The 22,500-nt window shown below is 48.7% G+C and overlaps 1 protein-coding gene across 1 annotated transcript in view; it reads left to right on the forward strand.

Annotated features, from left to right (window-relative positions):
• The first annotated feature begins 13,485 nt into the window (after positions 1 to 13,485).
• Positions 13,486 to 22,500, forward strand: part of LOC143288585 (protein retinal degeneration B-like) — a 57,403-nt gene continuing 48,388 nt past the window's right edge. Inside the window, exons 1-2 of the mRNA XM_076597208.1 lie at positions 13,486 to 13,638; positions 22,428 to 22,500. The exon at positions 22,428 to 22,500 is cut by the window's right edge and continues 60 nt beyond it. Coding sequence (XP_076453323.1) covers positions 13,561 to 13,638; positions 22,428 to 22,500 — 151 coding nt within the window. The 5' untranslated portion in view covers positions 13,486 to 13,560. The remainder of the gene's footprint in view (positions 13,639 to 22,427) is intronic.

Here is a 22,500-nt window from a genome sequence, read left to right on the forward strand (position 1 = left end):
CTCTGTCTGTATGTCTGTCTGTCTGCCTGCCTGTCTTTGTCCTTCTCCTCTCTTTCTCTGGGCGTGAGTGTCTCTCTCTCTCCGCCCCTTGCCCCTTTCCCCATGACATTACCACCATCACAGTGTCTTCACAAACGCATTATCTATCACCATCAGAGCTAGTTCTCCACAGGCATATTACAACCACCACAATGTCTTTACAGACGTATTACCGTCATCAGAGCAGCCGGTAATCAGTCCACGGGCGGTAATTAATTAAGTTGCACAGACGTTGCCCCCCCCCCTCCCCCCACCTCCCCACCCCCGTGCCCCGCCACCCCATCCCTCTTCCTCTGCCCATCTCCGCGTCTCCCTGCCCTGTGGGTGTTGACGCAAGTTCCGTGACCACTGCAGGGTGAGCCGTCTCCCGGTACTGCCGCATGGCTTCAAAGACACGTTGGGACAGCTCGTTACCGTGAGGAAGGAAGGAAGAGAGGAAGGAAGGGGAAGGGAGACTGGAAGAGGCATGGTGAATGGGGGTAGGTGAGAGGGGGGGAGATAGTGGAGGAGGGGGGGGGGAGGGAACAATCCTCTTGGTTCTGCCGATGGCGACTTCTTTAATACCCACTGGCCTTAGAAATATTTCCCCTTTCCCCGCCCCTCCCCTCCAGCCCCCTTCCCCTAAAAAAAAAAAAAGAAAAAAAGAAAGAAAGAAAAAAAAAAAAGCCACCTATCTCGTCAGATGGATATGAAGGGAGTGCTCTGATTTGTAAAGGGTTGTGATTGAAGTTAACCCCTTCCCCTTCACGCTCGGCGGGCTTCTTTGCATCGTCTTGGAGGGGTGTGGGGGTGGGGGTTGGAGAGAGAGAGAGAGAGAGAGAGAGAGACGTGTTTATCACAGGAAACCCTGTGGGGGCATATGAAAATGTTACAGATTTCATGTAACTAATACAAGTATAAACAGCCACTTGGTGTAATGCTCATGACAACTCTTCTTCTTCTTCTTCTTTTTCTTCTTCTTCTGCGTTCCCTGGCCACGCTAGATTTTCAGTCCGGTCAGGACAGCGAAGTCCGCGGTCCGTCGCAGGGACTCCACCGGCCCCCACAGTTTCTCTTGGAGCTCCACCGGGCTGGGTCATGCCTGCCTGGCGTCTCAGAGCGTCGTAGGTGGGGCTGGACTGCAGGATATGGGAGGGGGTCTGTGGGCCTGTGCCACAAGGGCACTGGGCAGTATGTGATATCTTCAGACGGTAGAGGTGGGAGAGGAGCTGACAGTGTCCCGTTCGCAGTCTGAAGATTGTGACCTGTGCCGCTCTGTCCAGCTCATGGATGCCGTCCTTTTATTATCTCGTAAAGAGAAATTACATCGGGTGCGGTAGCGCACACGAACCTTTTCCAAGATTTGACAATCCAAAAGGTAATGGGATGTGTGTGTGTGTGTGTGTGTGTGTGTGTGTGTGTGAGAGAGAGAGAGAGAGAGAGAGAGAGAGAGAGTTCATCAGCATACAATGGAAGGAGAGAGAGAGAGAGAGAGATGGAGGGGGTGGCAATGTCCGAGAGAAAGAATGAATGAGTGAACGAATGAATCTTTATTTTCCATCGGTGAAGATATTCGCACGTTGGCCGACATATATACCTGCCGTTGTTCTAAAACAGTAAGACACACACACACACACAAACATACAGTATATACACAACATGTAAATGTTGTTATACTCAACACATGTACAGGGATAACGCAGCGTCAAACTAAGAGCCACAACATCAAAGAGAGAGAGTTCGAGAGTTCATCAGCATAAAATGGAAAGGGGTGGGGTGGGGGGGGGGGGGGGGGGGGGGAGAGAGAGAGAGAGGTGTGGGGGGAGTGTCCTTTCCGTTCCAGTTTGATCCTTCCCCGTGCAGATTACTTCCCGCTTACCTGCCTCCTCATCAGCCCGCCATCATTACCACCACCTCCACCGCCACCTTCCTCTTTACAGCTCCCCCCCCCCCCCCCCCCCCCCGCTCCTCCTCTTCCTGCCACCTGCGTCAGCACTACGCAAGCCCCCCCCCACTCAACCCCTCCCCGCTCCCCCCCTAACCCCTCCCCGCTCCCATCCCTATCCCTCCCCACCCTCCGTCCGTTCCCCCCCCCCCCCCCTCCCACCAATACAGCATCCTCATTCCCGTTCATCCTGGCATCATCAAAAGGCGGTGTAGCTCCGGTTGAGTTACCCTACATTCGTTTTGACCCCCACGGGTGGCAAGGGGGGGTGGGGGTGGGGGGTTAAATCTATGCGAACGTTATACAGTGTGAATGGTCACTTTGTAGCGTTGTCCGTCTCTTGTGGTGGTCACTTTGTAAAGAGATTTGCCTGACCTGAAGAAAGGAAAAAAAAAAAGAAAAAAAAAAGAAAGGATGATTGGTCTTGCTTTGAATATTGTGAGTGAACGAATGGGGCCAATAGTGAAGCATGAAATAACCATGGATAGAACGAAGGAGGCAGTACTCAAGGAGCCATGAAATAAACGAGGATAGAACGAAGGAGGTAGTACTGAAAGAACCATGAAATAAACGAGGATAGAACGAAGGAGGCAGTACTGAAAGAGCCATGAAATAACCGTGGATAGAACGAAGGGGGGCAATACTCTGAAGGAAACGTGAATAAACCGTGGATAGATACAGCTTCAATCAAAGGCACGCAGGCCAGCCATCGTTTGAAGAGGCATCGCCGGACTGCGTCTGTTGACCGGGATGGCAAATTTGGTGTGGGCGGGACCCTTAGAAAAGCTGCACCGGGAAACGCGACAGGTCGAGAGTGTGTGTGTGTTGTAGTACAGGTTTGTCGTTGCAGCAGTATATAGTACGCCCAGTGCCACGGGCGCATCAGTGAGATTTCCTTTTGTTCCTGTGTTGTTTATTATTATTGTTATTATTATTATTCTCATTCTGCTTCTTCTTAAAATGTTTCAAATATTTCTTAATACTTTTTTTAAATTTTTTTTAATTCATTTGAAAATGAAATTCTTTCAGGTTTTTCACGGACATGTATGTATATGTTTGTTGGTGTATGTGCGGAAGCACTTCAGATGCTGACAAAGTGGGCTGGTTTTCGGGGCCGATTTGGCGTACAGTATGGTGGTTATTAATTTTTGACTCACTTGTGTAAACAAAGTGAGTCTATGTTTTAACCCGGTGTTCGGTTGTCTGTGTGTGTGTGTGTGTGTGTGTCCGTGGTAAACTTTAACATTGACATTTTCTCTGCAAATACTTTGTCAGTTGACACCAAATTAGGCATAAAAATAGGAAAAATTCAGTTTTTTTCCAGTCAGCTTGTTTAAAACAATATTGTACCTCTGGGATGGGCACACAAAAATAAAAAATGAAGCCTAATTATATGCAAACTGCATTTACTGTTATATTTGTTTTTTTTTGTGTTTTTTTTTGTATTCTCTAAACTTGGCACTTTGATCTGATATTCTGACCCAACAACAAGAGCAGTCATTATTATCATTTTTTGTTCAAACAGGAACTTCTTTTGCTAAGCATGGAAGTTTTATTTATTTTGCAAACGTTTTGGTGCAGATAGTAAAAAAGGGAAATTACTCTGTAATTAATGCTAGGGGACATAATTTGCTTTAAACTGATCTTTCTCATCTTAAACATTACATTTTGAAATTATACTCAATGCATTAAAAGCTTGTGTGTTTTACTCTCAGTGTACAGGGCTTTCACTATGTTCATTCGCCCAAGTGGTCTACAAATACAGAACACATTTTAAAGATTAGATTTTTTTTTTAAAGTGTATCACAAGTGAGTCTTGAAGGCCTTGCCTTTCTTGTTTGTTTTTGTTGTTGTTGACAGATTGTGTGTGTGTGTGTGTGTGTGTATGTGTGTGTACGTACGCTTTTTTGTGTGTGATAATCTTTTATTTGATTTTTGACTCACTTGTGTAAACAAAGTGAGTCTATGTTTTAACCCGGTGTTCGGTTGTCTGTGTGTGTGTGTGTGTGTGTGTGTGTGTGTGTGTCTGTGTGTCCGTGGTAAACTTTAACATTGACATTTTCTCTGCAAATACTTTGTCAGTTGACACCAAATTAGGCATAAAAATAGGAAAAATTCAGTTCTTTCCAGTCATCTTGTTTAAAACAATATTGCACCTCTCGTAATGTTATGTGGAACTGGGGGATTAGGAGAAGAAAACTTGAAAAGACAGAACAAGATCTTTAAAACATCAGGCGGGTGTGATTTGAACCCAGGACGCTCGAGTGGGTGAAATTGTCCCACACGGGTTGTTGGACCACAAATCACATCTAGAGACCACGTTGACCTGACTGAACAGCGAAAGCTTATCAGCAGCCCGTTAATCTCCGTTGATCCACCCTCCATGGCTGCTAACAAGTCGGGTCAAGCCTTTGGAGCATAGACATATATGTCTCTGAGTGCTTTGGAGGCGTTTGCCGTGTTTATTTATTTATTTATTTATTTACTTATTCACGCGCCGATGCAGTTTGTTTTCAATTTCAGTTTCTCAAGGAGGCGTCACTGCGTTGGGACATAAACCCGTACATTTGCTGCACCACATTTGCTATACTAGGTAGATGTATCTATGATAGTCAGTCGTGTCCGACTATGACCATCAGAACAGCAGAAGAGGCAACTGCTGTTCCGACTATTTGGGCTAGAATTTGATTATAGTGGAGAGAGTCTTGCCCAAGTACATCCCCACTCTCTCGGCCAAGAGGGTTTTTAGGACAGTCGGCGTTGGGATGGTTCCCAAAGGCCAACTAGCCCACAAGGCTGCAACACCAAGAGCCAGTGCAATTTTGCCTCCTAGTTTGAGAGTTATAGTCCTTCACAAAAGACTAAGCTGTAAATGGTTTCCCATTAACTGGAGAAGCCATTGATAATACAGCTCTCACTTTGCTCTTCGCCCAAATGTAAACTTATGTCAATCTGTGATATAAGCCGAGTGTTGGGCCTAACTAGGTAGATGTATGCCCTGACCAGCAGCGTAACTCAGCGTGTTCGTCGGGCATTGGCTGTTCTGTGAACTTTGACACAGTGGATTTCTTCTAAGGGCGACGGGACGTGGTTGTGTGTGTGTGTGTGTGTGTGTTGGGGAGAGGAAGGGGGGAAGGGCGGGGGTGAGGGGGCTTGGGGGGGCATGTCGACGCAAAAAGGCGGTCGACTGACATAGTTGTGGCAGTGATGGTTGCTGTGATGTCAAGGGCCCTCACCCATCCTGATGGGAAGCCAGGAGAGAGAGAGAAAGTGAGAGAGAGAGAGAGAGAGAGAGGGGGGGGGGGGGGGCAGAGAGAGAGAGAGAGAAGTGATTGCACTTTACTGGCAGGCTGAGTGTCAGGAATGTACAGGAGTAAATCAGGCATGTTTGTGTCTGTCTGTCTCTTGTCTGTTCATCTGTCTTCCGCGCGTTGTGTGTGTGTGTGTGTGTGTGTGTGTGTGTGTGTGTGTGTGTGTGTGTGTGATATGCTGTCTCTGTCTCTGCCTGTCGGAGCTCTCTGGTGTCTGTCTCTGTGTGCAGCGCGCGTAAAGTGTTCATCATCATCCAGTTGACGGCCACAATCGTCATGTCGATTACTCTGCCGCGACTAGAGGGTTGCGTGGAGATTAGAGATGCTGTCGTATAGAAAAGATAAAGAACTAGACAGATGAGGAAAGAAAAAAAAAGTTAACATCACAACTACTCTGTGTGGGTTTTATCTGCAGACTACTGCTATTCGCTCTTCACCCACTCAGGGGCTAGCTGATCCCAGTCCTCCAGAAGGGTGGGCTAGGCCCAAAAATAAATTAAAAAATCAAAATGTTCTAAAGAGTGGAGGGGTGGGGGGTATTTGGGAGGGGGGTGCCTAATCCCCCTACTCTACCAAACTACTACTTTTGCGGTTTTCAGTTTTCTTGGGGCACTCTTGACTTAAGGGTGTCAGCTGCCATTGCTGAATCGGGCAGCGCATTCCAGTCTGCGATGGTTCTAGGCAGAAAGGAGGATCCTCTGTATTGGGTCCTACACTGGATGCGGCTCAGCTGCTGTAGGTGTCCTCTTGTCAGTCTGGCAGGGGCAGGGACCAGCTTGCTTCTATTCACAAATGCCTCATTGTTGAGGATTTTACGCAGCATAGCTAGCATAGCGACCTTTGTGCGGTGCTGGAGGAAGGGCCACTGGAGTCTGTCAGTGATGGCAGACACGTTGGATGTGTTGTGGTTCCTGTTGGTCACAAACCGGGCTGCTCTCCTCTGGGCTGCCTCAATCTTGTCAATGTTCTGTTGGCTGTGTGGGTCCCATACTGAGCAGGCGCACTCAAGTATGGGCCGCACAAAGGTCTCCTTCAGATGGGTAGCGCTCACTTTTAAACTGCGTGGCAAGAAGCCCAGGGTCTTGTTGGCGTTGGCACAGATGTTGTTGATATGTAGGTCCCAGCTGAGGTCTTGGCAGATGGTGACGCCAAGGTACGTGGCAGAGGTGACGGTTGTCAAAATGTGACCATGGAGCCGAAATTGATTCTTGGTGATGGTTCTCTTGCGAGGGCGGTACACTTTCCTGGGTGGAAGGCCATGTCCCAGCTCTGCTCCCACTGTTCAAGACGGTGGAGATCTTCTTGGAGCTGGCGTTGGTCTTGGTCACTGGCAGAGAGGCGATAAACAGCAGTATCCTCAGCAAAGAGACGTGTCAAGGAGGTGAGCTGCTCTGGGAGATCATTGATATATACTACAAACAGCGCTGGGCCTAAAACCGACCCTTGCGGGACTCTTGATCTCACCTTGGTGTACTCTGAGGAGGCTCCATTGACTACGACTGTTTGTTGTCGCTCGTGCAGGAAAGCCCTGATCCATTAAATTTTGTTGATCTTGCCTTGTACTCCATAGTGGTGGAGTTTATGGAGGAGGAGACTGTGGTTAACACGGTCGAACGCCTTGGCAAAATCCATTATGATCATTTCGGCTTGGTTTCCCTGTTCCATGGTGGTGAGTAGCTCTTCAGTAAAGTCCAGCAGTTGGATCTTGCAAGATCTTGCTTTGCGAAAACTATTCTGTTCAGAACACAGGATTTTATTGCTCTCGAAGTGGTTCATGAGGCTGCTGACGATGACATGCTCAAGAATTTTAGAAGGGATGCTCGTCAGAGATACTGGCCTGTAGTTAGCTGTTACGTGCATGTAGACGTCCATACGTACGTGCTCGAGTTCTTTCATTCGTTTTTCCTTTTCTTCAGTTGAATCATCTTGTGTGTGTGTGTGTGTGTGTGTGTGTGTGTGTGTGTGTGCTTAACCTCACCCCTACTCCACCCCACCCCACCCCACCCCATTCCCGTCCTATGTCTGTCTGGTTGTTTGTCTGACTGTCAGTCACTATGTGTCTGTCTGTCAGTCTCTGTCTTTGTATGTCTGTCTGTCTCCTCTCTCTCTCTCTCATCACACCCCCACCTCCTTCTCTCCTCCCCCCCCCGCCCCACCCCCGACTATTCTTCCCGTCGGCAGTGTTCGTGTGCGCACGCGCTCACCCATCATCAATTGGTTGAACATTGCGAAATTTGAACAGACGTGGAAAAATGAAGTATTAGAGGAGGGGGGAAAAAAAAGAAAAGAAAAAAGAAAATGTCCATAAACAGAAAGTTGGGTGAGAGTTTTGCAGCGGCCCTATCGATTTCCTCCTCAGGGCATGCTGACAAGGAGCGGGTTGTTGCGAGCTCGTTACTGCTGACAGTTTTTTCCTGCTCTTAGTCGCTTGTTTTGTTTTCAGTTTATTTATATCGGATTCTTTTGAGTCTTTTCGTCGGGGCGCGCGCGCGCGCGTGTGTGTGTGTGTGTGCCTGTGTGAAATCTTGGCTCACGTGTGCAAACAGAATTGAGTGTGTGTAATAATCCTGCTTAGGTTGTCATTATCGCTGACCTTTTGTAATGTCTTTCTTTTGTGGACTCGAGAGATTTTGTTGTTTGTTTTTGTTCTTTGTTTTTGTGTGTGTGTGTGTGTTGCTCACGGGGTCAGAGAGAGAGAGAGAGAGAGAGAGAGAGAGAGAGAGAGAGAGAGTGTTGTTGTTGTTGATTTTGCAGACTAAGCTGTAAACAAACAACAGGGGAAAAGGTACCAAGGTGTGATGCTTGTCAGAGTGCTCACTAAAAACCTATCAGTGGTGGTCTGTCAAGAGTTTACTCCAGTCAGCTCACAGGCTCCTGACGTTTATTCCCCCTCGCCCCCTCTCCCTCTCCCCCCCTCATGTGGGAGTCTTTCATGGGGCAAGAAAAGGAAGAGATAAGCGTGGCAGAGAAAATAAACTGGTGGCTAACGGGCCCTGACAGCACTGAAGTCAGAAATACGGAAGAGAGCGACGTTTGTGTGGTGTGGGGAGAGGGATGAGGGGGTGTGGGGAGTGCGGGGCGCGGGGGGTGAGGAGGGGGGGAAGGGTAATTCTGTGATCTCCTCCGCCACCACCACCACCACCACCATCACCACCACCACTCTCCTCTCTCCCCCACGCTGCTACCCCTACCCTCCCTTCCCTCTTAACTCTCTGCATACGAACGGCGAAAGAGACGACGTTAACAGCGTTCCACCCCAATTACCATCATCAAAATATTGCAAGCGGAAGGCTCTTATACTGAAGACGTGAATGTTGACAAAGAATACCACAATTCTGACGACGGAAGCTAAAGGTTGGGTCATTCAGACACCCACTGGACATCCGAGCGGTCTGTGTAGAGGAGAAGAGAGGACTGGCCGTACTGAGTGAGTTAATGAACTGGCCCCGCTTTGCCTGGTCTGCCGAACCAAAATCACAGTGGCGGTCTTGTTTTTCTTGCGGTGCATGCCTGACCTGCCGCACGGTCGGCGGTGGTGACGCAACACTATTTCTCCATCCCTTCCGCCCAGCCTGTTAGTGTTAAGGAATGTGGCAGAATGGTTAAGACGTTTAATCTCTTCATCAGTTGCAGCATCCGTGAGGGTCAGGGTTCGAATCTCGGTCTCGCCTTTTTCTCTGCTCCCAAGTTTGACTTGGAAAACCAAACTGAGCGTCTAGTCATTCGCCGAGATGAGACGATGAACCGATGAGTGGAAGATCAAACTGAGCATCCAGTCATTCGCCGGGTTGAGACGATAAACCGAGGTCCCGTGTGCAGCGCTATGAAAGAAGAACCCACGGCAACAAAATAAGTGTTGTCCTCTGGCGAAATTCTTAAAAAAAAAAAACAAAAACAAAAAAAAAAAACCGCTGGGATTGGTACACAAACGTATGCACTTAAGGTCTGACGAAGCGCATTGGGTTATATATTCTGCTGGTTTGGGCATCTGCGGCCTCAGTACTGAGTAAATGTAGTGTGGGTGGGGGTATGTATGGGTTTGTTCGAACGCAGTGACGCCTCCTTGAAGAACTGAAACCCTGGAACTGACACAGAGCACGGGAGGGCGTTACGCGCGGTTGACTGGCCGTGTGGAAAGTTCGGCCACGGCGAGGGTCTGAAACAGTGCAATGTAAGGTGACGACGTGCTGCGCTCCTCCCTCCCTCACTGCCCGCACACACACACACACACACACACACACACACACACACACACACACACACACACTCTCTCTCTCTCTCTCTCTCTCTCTCTCTCTATCTATCTCTCAGTCTCTCTCTCTCTCAAACACACATACACATCCACTCTCTCTCTCTATCTCTCAGTCTCTCTCTCTCTCAAACACACATACACATACACACACTCTCTCTCTGTCTCTCTCTCTCTCAAACACATACACATCCACTCTCTCTTTCTCACTCTCTCTCACGCACACACACACACACACTCTCTCTCTCTGTCTGTCTGTCTCACACACACACACTCTCTCTCACACACACATACACACACTCTTTCTCACTCTCTCTTTCTGTCTATCTCACGCACACACATACACACACACTCTCTCTCATCACACACGCGCACACACACACGCATAAAAAAAAAATACACAGACACTCTCTCTCCCACGCACACACAAATACTCTCTCTCTCTCTCACTCAGACACAGACACACTCTCACTCTCTCTCTCTCACAGGCTGGAAGGAAGTGCCGGGATGCTGACACAGCTATCGTCACTGCTCTCCCACACTGCTTGCTCTTATTCCCTCTTCGCTCCCCCCCCCCCCGCCCCCTTCCCGTTAAAAAAACAACAACTTTTTATCTCTCTCTCTCTCTTGGGTGCAAGTTCATTTGTTTTCCTGTCAAAGTGATTTTTTTTCTATAATTTTGTTTGGTCAGAGACAGCCCCTTTTGTTGCCGTGGGTTCTTTTAGGCGCGGGGAGTGCTTGCTACACCCAGGACCGGACCTGGGAAGGAGGGGGTAGACTGTCTCTCGGGCTAGAGAATGAAGGGACAGGCTTATCACATGGGCAGTGGTGACAGCTGGATTCAGGTCTGATGAATGAAGAAGCGGAAAGATTGAAGAAGGGGACTGTACCTTGTATATATACATCCTGTCGTGCCAACAGGGCGTGGTGGGTCAGGCTGTGTATAGGCTGCGTGTTCTTACTGGGCAACATCGTCAGCTGAGTGCTTAAAGCGTTGGACTCTCAGTCTGAGGGTCCCGGGTTCGAATCTCGGTAACGGTGCTTTGTGGGTAAAGGGTGGAGATTTTTCCGATCTCCCAGGTCAACATATGTGCATACCCGCCAGTGCCTGAACCTCCTTAGTGGGTATACGCGCGCAGACGAATGGTTACAACGCTGGATTCTCGCCCGAGTTTCCAGAGTTCGATCCCTGGTTTCGATGTACCTGTTGGGTTTAGGGGGGGGGGGGGGGGGGCATACTTTTCTGATCTACAGGTCAACGTATGTGCAGACCCGCTAGTGCCTGCCCCCCCCCTCCCCTCCTTCCACCCCGTCCCCCCACCTCCGCGTGTGTACGGATGTAGAAGATCAAATACGCACGTTAAAGATCCTGTGATCCATGTCAGCGTTCAGTGGGTTATAGAAACAAAAATACATCCAGCATGCAATCCCCCCCCACCCCCGCCCACCCGAAAACGGAGTATGGCTGCCTACTTGGCGGGGTAAATAAACAAAACGAAAACGGTCATGCACGTAGAAGGTTACATGTCTGTCTGAGTGTGTATGTGTGCTTGCATGAAATCTAACGGATTGATACAGGAAACGAATGATGAGCGCCCAAATAGCAGCCGTCAGTCGGTTCTACCCAGGTATGCAGCCTGTTGTGCAAATGACCCCGGTGTTTGTAAAGCGCTTAGAGCTTGGTCTTCGACCGAGGATAGGCGCTGTTTGAAAGTATCCGTATCATTTCATGTCATGTCATATCAGAAACAGCATCAAGAACCAACCAGCAAACCAACCAACCAAAAAAAAAACAAACAAACTGACTAACAGACAAGCATCTTGGCAAAGACGTCAGCACTCGGAGAAGGAAGAAAACAGAAGCAGCTCGGAGAGTCATCCGCCAATTGATGACACTGTATTAATTGCTGGAGCCGCGCAATTAGGGACAGGAACGAGTCGCCTGCAGCGAAGGGAACCGTCAGTGAATGATGACTGTTGAAACAAGCGATGACGAAGATAGTGATGATGACGATAACAATGAGGAAACAGTTTCTGTCGCGCACTCCTCGCTTCAGACAGGAATGGTCATGACAATGTAAAAGGAACGGGGGCAGAATCACACACACTCACACACACACACACATGCACACACACACACACACACACACACACATGCACGCACTCACGCACGCACACACAATGTAAAGGAACAGGGCATGATCACACACACACACACACACACACACACACACACACACACACATGCACACACACACACACACACATGAACAGTCAACACGGAACACACACGCACGCACACATGCATGCACGTACTCGCGCACGCACACACAATATAAAGGAACAGGGCATGATCGTCACACACGCACACACACACGCACACACACAGGCACGCACGCACGTTCGTACAGAGAAAGAAAGAGAGAGAGAGAGGCATGCATCACTCATCCTTTCTATCGCTCCCCTTTGTGATGAATGAAGATGATGGTCACAGTGTTTCCTGTTTCGTTCCAGGGTATGACCGGAAGTGAGTCAGTCACTGGAGCCGCCAGACTGGTCACGCACAGGAAACAGTTCTGCCACCTGTTGCCAGGATCCCGTTTCATCCTGTAACAAAAAGACAAAAAACAGGATCCATGCTGTTGCAACGAAACACAACCCGGCTCTATCCTGTAAGAAAAACGGGATCCTGCTACTTCCTGTAGCGACAGTGTGACAACAAAAAAGATCCTGCTCCATCCTGTTGGAACAAAACAGGATCCTGCTCCGTCGTGTAACGAGCAGTGTAACATCGAAGGGATCCTGTTCCATCCTGTAACAGTGTAACAACAAGACAGGATCCTTTCTCATCCTGTAACAAACAGTGCAACAGTAAAAGGATCCTGCTTCGTCCTGTGACGGCAAAACAATGTAACAACAGAAAAGGATCCTTCTCCGTTCTGTAACAACAAACAGGGTGTAACAACATAACGATCCCCGCTTCATCTTGTAACAACAACCAGACAGGATCCCGCTGCACCCCTTGCAGCCCCACCAAACAGGAGGACCAGTTGGCTCACACGGCTGTGCCCTCCCCTCCTCCCCCCACAGCCACAAGGCGGAAACGGCTGTCGTCAGCACAATGACACAGAAGTTCTGGCACGCTGCTGTGTGTCCTAACGCCCCCCTCCTGTCTGTTGACTGGGATGTCACTGTGTCACTTCAGGCGTTCCAGGGCAGTTGACCACGCCCCCTTGTGTTCTAGGAAGAATATGACACAGTTTTCTGACAACCAAATTCCCCTCTTGCTTGCCTCGAAAAACGACGAGTCTGAGCATGTAGAGGCATTCTCAGGCGATTGTTTCCTGTGTGAATCAAAACTCGAAAGGTGACCCAGAAAAAAAAACCCCAAAAAACCCGTGGCAAGGTTGTTTGGAAGACCAGAGACGCCATGTGTGTGGAGACTGCACTATTGAAGTGCTGAGTGTGTCTGCGTCTACGGCACTGTGTCTGGTGGAATTTCTAACACACGGTGTGAGCTGTGTTTGGCTACGAATGTGAGATATTATCTGCGACAGCTTGGAGAAGTATTTGATTTACCTGCTTCAGCTTGCTGGGACGGTCTTATTGTGAGCTGATCAAGATCTAGGAGAGCCGTTCTCCGAGTTCATTGCCCCAACGGCTACAAGGTCCAGGAGAGACACTCTCACACTGACTTCATTGTCCCAACGGTTGCCATGGGCAGACTCTTCTCCATCAGTGTCACTGTGCCCGACAGTTGATCAACTGCTTTCGCTCGGAACTGTACAGCTTCAGACAGACAAACAGTTAGGGTGTACATACACACATACCTGCCTCTCTCCCCTCTCTTAAGTGATCGATGTGTGCAGGAAGGATGGAACAGTAGACCTTGGTCAGTTGGGCGGGGGGAGTTTTCAAACGGGCGTTGGAGTGAGTCAGGGGTGGGCGGGAAGGAAGGAGGGGGTGTGAGGGTGCGTGGTGCAGACAGGGAGTGCGGGGACCTGTGACCTGTGACCTGTAGCCTGTGACCTGTAGCCATGCTGATCAAGGAGTACCGCATCCCGCTGCCCCTCAGTGTGGAGGAGTACCGTATCGCCCAGCTCTACATGATTCAGGTCAGCGCTGATGTCTCTGCCTGTCAGTCTGTCTGTCCATACGCGCTTTCTTTCTTTCTTTTCTATATTTAACTGTTTTGTTGTTGTTGTTGTTCTTGTTTTTTTTGTGTCACCGCAGTCCACAAAACAAGTAAACTTTCTGTCATTTACTTTTATAGAACTAGATTTGTACCGTGTTCGTATCCACACAGATACATGTATGTGTTCATGATTGGATATCAGTTCATAAATGTATATATACAGATAAAGCCAAAAGATTGTTATTCGATATGAGTACATACATATGAGGCTGCCTCAAAAGGTGGTATAGGACTCCATAGCCTCTTCAGCTGATCAGTCTTTTATCAGGAATAATATATACATATATATATATATATATATATATATATATATATATATATATATATGCATATATTACTCTGCATCAAAACACTGATACATGATACAAACATCACCACCAAAACCCCAGTTACCGTTCTTTTATTTTATTATTTATTATTTTTATTTCTCAGTAACAATATGAGGGATATTATGACAGCAATCTGTGCCCATGTCATCCGTGACTGGGCTCCACATTCATTCCATTATATTACCTCCCACCCACTCCCCTCGCCACCCTCCCCACACCCCCCACCTCTCCCTCACAGTTCGAGTTTCCCAGCCACGCCCTCAAATCAGGCTTCCATGCCTGGGAGCAGTGTGCATGGTAAATTGGAGATAATTGGCAGAGAGGTGTGGTCACTGCATCAGCGCAGGAACAGAGAGTGTTGATAATTGTCGGCCTCAGGCGCTGGGCGGATGCTGGTTGTGGCTGTTGTAATGGGAAACCTTGAAGCCTGGGCGGTTTTCAGGCGCAGGGGATTTAGGGTTTGCTTCCATGTATTACATGTCTGCCTGTCTGTCTCTGGATTTGTCCGGGGGGGGGGGTCCTCCACAGTGATGCAAATAATCCACTTGTCTGTCCGTCAGTTTGTTCATCGTATATGGCGATGCAAGTCCAACTGCACACACTGTATGTCTGGCAGTCAGTATATATATTATTATCCTGTGTGATGCAAATCTGTGTATCTGTTGGTTAGTCTGTTTGTCGTTGAGGGCGATGCAACTCCCCCTCATAGCTGTCGGTCAGTCTGTTTGTGCAAATCCACACTTGCAAATGAAAATCCACACTTGCAAACAGATGCAGTTTTAAGTTAGTTGCAACGTCGTGATGCATTTTGTGATGTGAACATGGTCAGGAATGAAGTGTCGGGGACTGGGTGACCTGCCATTACCTCTTCAGACAGGGTCAGGGCTTGTTGGTCGGTCGGTCTGTTGTCAGTGTGATGCAAACTCACATCATAGCTGAGCGGGTAGAGTTTGAAGCTGCGATGTTATTGTGTGTACAAATCAATCATACTCAGAGCCCAGCTGACCGCAGAGTTACCATTTCAGGGCTGAAGTCCTGTCAGTTCTTACAGCCAGTCAGACAGAACGCCAAACCGTGTCAAAAGGTCAGATAAAACAAGGTTACAATGACCCAAAGTCCGGTCCTCATCCTGGGTAACGGGAGGCGGTAACACTAGAAGTAAGGCATTGCTGGGTTGGAAATTGGTGCGGGTCTTCCCAGGAATAGCTGAGTCCATCCTGGGTCACCCTGACACGTGTGGTTAACACCCTGGGTCACCCTGACACGTTTAACACCCTGGGTCACCCTGACACGTGTGGCTAACACCCTGGGTCACCCTGACACGTGTGGCTAACACCCTGGGTCACCCTGACACGTGTGGCTAACACCCTGGGTCACCCTGACATGTGGCTAACACCCTGGGTCACCCTGACACGTGGCTAACACCCTGGGTCACCCCGACATGTGGCTAACACCCTGGATTGCCCTGACACATGTGGTTAACATCTTGGTCACCCTGACTCACCTAACACCCTGGGTCACTCTGACATGTAGCTGACACCCTGGGTCACCCTGACATGTGGCTGACACCCTGGGTCACCCTGACACGTGTGGTGAAGCTGCCAGTGGTGCAGCAGGCCGCCAGTGGAGGTCAGCTGCTCCAGGAAACAAGAGACCGTGCTGGCGGTTGATTGACGGAGAGTCAGTCCAGCTCTGTACTCACAGCCTGACGCGACACCAGGTCTCTCCTGTCTTGCTGCGGATCGCCAACTTCATCTGTCTGCAAAGCCTCTCCGGTGCAAGTGGTTGGACAAAAAAAAAGAAGAAAAAAAAAAAAAAAAAGAACGAAAAAGGCCAATTCACACGCATCTCGCTCAAGTGTGTTCGGTGTTGTAGACGGACTTAGATGCTCCCGTATCGTAGTACACATGAGGCAGTCAAAGCCACCGGTTAGCTGGCGTCACCCCATCGTCTGTTGTCAAGTTTGAGGTCTCTCCGCTGTTAGCTGGCGTCACCCTATCGTCTGTTGACAAGTCTGAGGTCTCTCTCCGCTGTTAGCTGGCGTCATCCTATCGTCTGTTGACGAGTCTGAGGTCTCTCTCCGCTGTTTGCTGGCGTCACCCCATCGTCTGTTGTCAAGTCTGAGGTCTCTCTCCGCTGTTTGCTGGCGTCACCCCATCGTCTGTTGTCAAGTCTGAGGTCTCTCTCCGCTGTTAGCTGGCGTCACCCCATCGTCTGTTGTCAAGTCTGAAGTCTCTCTCCGCTGTTAACTGGCGTCACCCTATCACTCACTCACTCTCACTCATTCCCTCGACCGCTGGGGTCGTTGGTGGGACATGAGGAAGATGTCATAGCTCGCCACGCCGTTCTGTTGGCAGCTGTCGTGAGGAGATCTGGCATCGTCATTTTGGTCCATTCCTTGACGTTGTCGGACCAGCTCTTTCTCTGTCGCCCCCATCTGCGCCCTCCCTCTACAGTCCCTTGCAGGATGGTTTTGGAGAGGGTGTTAATGTCGTATGACGTGACCAAACCATGCCATCTTCCGTCGTTTGACCCTATCGTCTGTTGACAAGTCTGAGGTCTCTCTCTGCTGTTAGCTGGCGTCACCCTATCGTCTGTTGACAAGTCTGAGGTCTCTCTCCGCTGTTAGCTGGCGTCACCCTGTCGTCTGTTGACAAGCCTGAGGTCTCTCTCCGCTGTTAGCTGGCGTCACCCCATCGTCTGTTGACAAGTCTGAGGTCTCTCTCCGCTGTTAGCTGGCGTCACCCCATCGTCTGTTGTCAAGCTTGAGGTCTCTCTCCGCTGTTTGCTGGCGTCACCCCATCGTCTGTTGTCAAGCTTGAGGTCTCTCTCCGCTGTTTGCTGGCGTCACCCCATCGTCTGTTGTCAAGTCTGAGGTCTCTCTCCGCTGTTAGCTGGCGTCACCCCATCGTCTGTTGTCAAGTCTGAGGTTTCTCTCCGCTGTTAGCTGGCGTCACCCCATCGTCTGTTGTCAAGTCTGAGGTCTCTCTCCGCTGTTAGCTGGCGTCACCCCATCGTCTGTTGTCAAGTCTGAAGTCTCTCTCCGCTGTTAGCTGGCGTCACCCTGTCGTCTGTTGTCGTCTGAGGTCTCTCTCCGCTGTTAACTGGCGTCACCCTATCACTCACCCACTCTCACTCATTCCCTCGACCGCTGGGGTCGTTGGTGGGACATGAGGAAGATGTCATAGCTCGCCACGCCGTTCTGTTGGCAGCTGTCGTGAGGAGATCTGGCATCGTCATTTTGGTCCATTCCTTGACGTTGTCGGACCAGCTCTTTCTCTGTCGCCCCCATCTGCGCCCTCCCTCTACAGTCCCTTGCAGGATGGTTTTGGAGAGGGTGTTAATGTCGTATGACGTGACCAAACCATGCCATCTTCCGTCGTTTGACCCTATCGTCTGTTGACAAGTCTGAGGTCTCTCTCCGCTGTTAGCTGGCGTCATCCTGTCGTCTGTTGACAAGCTTGAGGTCTCTCTCCGCTGTTAGCTGGCGTCACCCTTTCGTCTGTTGACAAGCCTGAGGTCTCTCTCCGCAGTTAGCTGGCGTCACCCTATCGTCTGTTGACAAGCCTGAGGTCTCTCTCCGCTGTTAGCTGGCGTCACCCCATCGTCTATTGACAAGTCTGGGGCCTCTCTCCATTGTTTGCTGCCAGTTCCATCTTGAGCTGTCCTTACTCTCTCCAACCAGCTGGTGCCCATTTCACGGCTTGGCGTGCAGTTCATGTCTTTGTTAGTGGAGACACTGTTTGCATACGATGGTTGACGTGAGAGGCCTGTGGGGTCTCTCTCTGACTTCTTAATTTCAGATAAAATCATACCATTTGATGCACATTATCTTACATAGGCATTTGATTTTCAAGGCACACATGTTTTTTAACCTTGTATGGGCTTAAGTTGTGAAGATTTACTAGTAGCAGAAGAGGAGTGTGGATAAAAGTAAATTGAGTTAGAAAATCTCAGCTTGAGTCTCAGGGAAGGTTTCGAGGTCCTACATGTTTTGCTCAGTTTGTTTAATGTTGCTTCTGAATCTGCCTTTTCAGTCCAGCATTTCAGTTCATGTTCTAACTCATTAGGGCTGCTGATGGAACTGTCAAGGACAGTGAAGTTTTCTTCTTCCTCAGCTTTCTTTCCTGGTCAGTGAAGACTTTTGTTTTGCACTGGATGTTCACCACTCGAAAGGTTCTTTGTCTTCTTGGCACAGATGGTTCGTGTAGTGTTTCCAGCGTAGCTGCTGATCTGATCCTCAGGAAGCTGTGTACAGCTCTAAATCATCTTGCGCGTTTGCCAGGGCAGTTATGTCGTCATCAGTGTCGTCAGCAAAGTGTAGATTCTATCCGAGAGGTTCTTTTCCTCAGCCCACTGGATCCCGTTTCCATGGGCTGCTTTCTTCAGCACCCAGTCAACGGCAAGTGCAAAGAGGAGCGGGGAGAGGATGCAGCCCTGTCTGACGCCACTGATGACTTCAAACCAGTCAGTGCATTCGTCTTGTGTGATGCAGGCCGGCATGGTTAGAACGGTTGTCGGGAAGTGGGAGAGAGATTATCACCACTTCAAACCAGTCAGTGTGTTCATTCGTGTGTGATGTATCATGTTAGATGGAAGTTCCGAGCTGAAGAGTATAAAAATGTCACCAGTCAAACCAGTCAGTGTGTTCATCATGTGTGATGTAGGCATGTTAATGAAGTCGGAGCTGAGAGAGTTATAATCACCACTTCAAACCAGTCAGTGTGTTCGTCATGTGTGATGTAGGCATGGTTAGAATGGAAGTTCCGGGAGCTGAGAGAGTTATAATCACCACTTCAAACCAGTCAGTGTGTTCATCATGTGTGATGTAGGCATGGTTAGAATGGAAGTGTATAGAATAGGGGACATGTTATTATTGTATGTCACGACCACTTCAGTCAGCAGCAGCATTTTACATATTTCCACTTAAAATGATCTATCTATCTATCTGTCTATCTGTTACAGCATGTGTGCATACATGTGTGTATGTGTATTTGCCTTTGTGAACGATTAAGTCTGCCAGTATTTTTATACGTGTAATGATGTATGTATGTATACGTACAAAGATCAGTCCTGATAAAAAAAAAAGAGGTAGTGCAGCACCATCGCGTATGTGTGTGTGTGTGTGTGTGTGTGTGTGTGTGTGTGTGTGCGAGCGCGCGCCTGCGTGCGTGCGTACGTGCGTGTGTGGGTAGTGCGTTCGTGCGTCGTGCGTCGTGCTGCGTGTGTTGTGTTGTGAGTGTGTGTGTGCACGTATTATACATGTGCGTTGCCTGACAAAACTGGGTGTGTCTGGTGATGCCGGCGAAAGACGCATTGATCGGCCAGTGGTGGTGGGGTTTTGGAAAGCTTGGCAGTTTCTCTATCTCTCTCTCTCTCTCCCTCTCCCCCCCCCCCTCCCCCGCCCTCTCTCTCTCACCCTCCTCTCCCCTCCATCCGCACCGCCTAATGAAAAGGAGTGGACGGAGCATGGCGGAGACATAACGAAGGAGATAAAATGGAAAAGTTATTGATCGCACCGAGCGAGCTGCTGGAGTGTTAGGAGGAAGGATCGGCCATCGCCGAGAGAGATTGATTCCACTATCCAGAGAATGCCACTGGGGTGGTGATGGTGGTGGTAGTGGTAGTGGTGGTGGTGGTGGTGGTGGGATACATGTTGGGCTGGATCTATCCTGACATACATCACGAACCGTGTGATTGTCGTCGTCAGAGGGAGGCGGAGGGAAGGGGGTGGGGGGCTGGGGGCTGGGGGGCTTTTCAGTTCTCTCTCTCTCTCACACTCACACACGCATACACGCACAGATACACAGACACATGCAGACACACACAGACAGACACACGCACCCACACACAGATACATGAACGCACACGCACTCACACACACACACACACACACACACACACACTCGCACACACACAGACACACACACACACACACACACACACACACACACACACACACACACAGAGACACACACACACACACACACAGTAATGAAAATTGGAATCAAAATACCAAATGATCCAGTTAAAATAGAAAATAACCCTGTACCAAGTTCACTGGAGAAAACAGAGGCTTTTGCTGAGATGTGTTCTGAAGCGTGCCGTAAAGAGGGACAACCGAATAATACCAATGTTGATCGAGAATATAAAGAGACTCTTATGCAAAGTTCCTATCCAAGAAAGTAGTAGCCATATCAACGCACCATTAACACGTCAGTGAGATATAGATGACATCCGTCTGATTCCCAAATGAAAAGACATCAGTTGGACTACATGCCATTTAAATAGAAAAAAAATCCATCATTTTCATGCATGATTTATTACGGAAATGTAAGGACAGTGGGAAAATGCCCAGCAATTGGAAAGAGGCAATTGTGGTTCCATTGCTAAAACAAGATAAATGAAAAAACAACAACAACAAAACAGCCCCCACAAAACAACAACATCATCAACAACAACAACAACAACAACAACAGGCCTGTTGCATTAATGAACATGGCGTGTACAAACCAGTGGAGAAAAATATCTTGAACAGGCTCAGGCTGTGAAAAGAACAATGCTGTACCACTCAATCAGAAAAGGTGCGTCAACAGTAGAGAGCTCTTCATCAATTCAGTTCAATTCAATTCAAAATACTTTATTATCTGCTTCAACCAAAAACAGAAAATTTTCTTTAGGCTCACTTAAAATAAAATGCCCGTCAGCAAAAACAAACAAACAAACAAAAAAACAAACAAACAAAAAAAACCTGACACACCCTTCACTTATCACCATGCACGCATCAATTATTATGTAAAAAGAAAAACGTGGGTAAGATACTATTACATTCAGAGTGTAACAACTGTGTGTGTGTTGCGTGTGTGCCCGCGCCTGTGCATGCATCGTGTACGTTTCAATCATTATAAAAAGGAGAATATTCAGTAAGATAATAATAACATTTAAAAAGACAAATGCTCATCAACAGATAAAACCGAAAAAAACGAATGAGCAACTGGCACACCCTTCCTTGATCACAGCATACATATTAACTATCATGTTAAAAGAAAACAAAATTAACTGATAGATGGAGTCTCCCGTCGGTCCGTACGGATGAGTAGGCAGGCAGGCTTATCTGTCGGTGTGTGTCCTCATATGGGAGACGAGGCCGATTCTGGATGCGCAGCACTTCCCACAAGTGTTGCAAGGGAAAACGTCTCCAGAAGTTGCGCCATGCTTGCTTCGCTCACGCTTCTCCTTAATGGTCAGCGTTCTCTTGTTTTCAACTGTCTTTATGCCACAAGAGCACAGCATCCTCCAGCGAGAGCGTTCAAGGGCATCAGTTTCCCAGGAAGCGATTTCTATGTCACAGGCTTTGAGGTTTGTCTTCAAGGTGTCCTTGAAGCGCTTGCAGGGTCTTCCAAGTTCACGGTGGCCTTCCTTCAGCTGGCCATACAAAAAGATCTTCGGGATCCTGCTGTCTGCCATGCGGACAACGTGCCCTGTCCAGCGTAGCTGGCACTGGATCAGCAGGCTTTCGATGCTGGGCAGGCCGCTCCTTTCTAGGACCTGGAGGTTGGAGACTCTGTCTTGCCACTTTATGCCGAGGATCTTTCGTAGGCATCTCTGGTGAAACTGCTCAAGTAGAGAGCTCTTAACAAAAATTAACAACAAACATAAAACGGCAATGTAAATAAACAGTAAAATGTTGGAGTTAATCTTACAGCAATGCTAACATGGAACCAACATATTGAATACCTATTACCTAAAGCTCAGACAAGTCTGTTCCAAAGTAAGCAACTATGGGGACAGGAGCCTTCCACACTTGTATTTCTATCACTTATAAGATCTAAACCATTCATATTTGTGGGTGGGGTCGGGGGTGGGGGTGGGGGGTGTTTGTGTGTATGTGTGTGTCTCTGTCTGCCCGTATATCTGTATAGATAGATCTATCTATCCACCCATCCCTCTCTCTCTCTCTTGTGTGTGTGTGTGTGTGTGTGTGTGTGTGTGTGTGTGTGTGTGTGTGTGTGTGTGTGTTTCTCTGTCTCTCGCTCTGTCACTGTGTGTGTGTGTGTGTGTGTGTGTGTGTGTGTGTGTGTGTCTGTCTGTCTGTCTGTCTGTCTGTCTGTCTCTCGGTCTGTGACTCTGTGTGTGTGTGTGTGTGTGTGTGTGTGTGTCCATGTCCATGCGTGTCCGTGTATGTGTGCGTGCGTGCGTGCGTGTCCGTGTGTGTGTGTGTGTGTGTGTGTGTGTGTGTGTGTGTACACGTATACATTGTGTGTGTGAATAAGCACGAGCGCGCGCGCGCGTCTATGTGTGTTCATACCCCCCTCATCCTGTAAAAGTTGAACCTAACGTTACCGGTAACGTAACGTTGACTGTTGTTGCCTCCCCTCAGAAAAAGTCCCGGGAGGAGAGCCGGGGCACGGACAGCGGGGTGGAGATCATGGAGAACAAGCCCTACACTGACG

This window comes from Babylonia areolata, chromosome 12 (genome assembly GCF_041734735.1).
Source record: "Babylonia areolata isolate BAREFJ2019XMU chromosome 12, ASM4173473v1, whole genome shotgun sequence".
Lineage (NCBI taxonomy): Eukaryota > Metazoa > Mollusca > Gastropoda > Neogastropoda > Buccinidae > Babylonia > Babylonia areolata.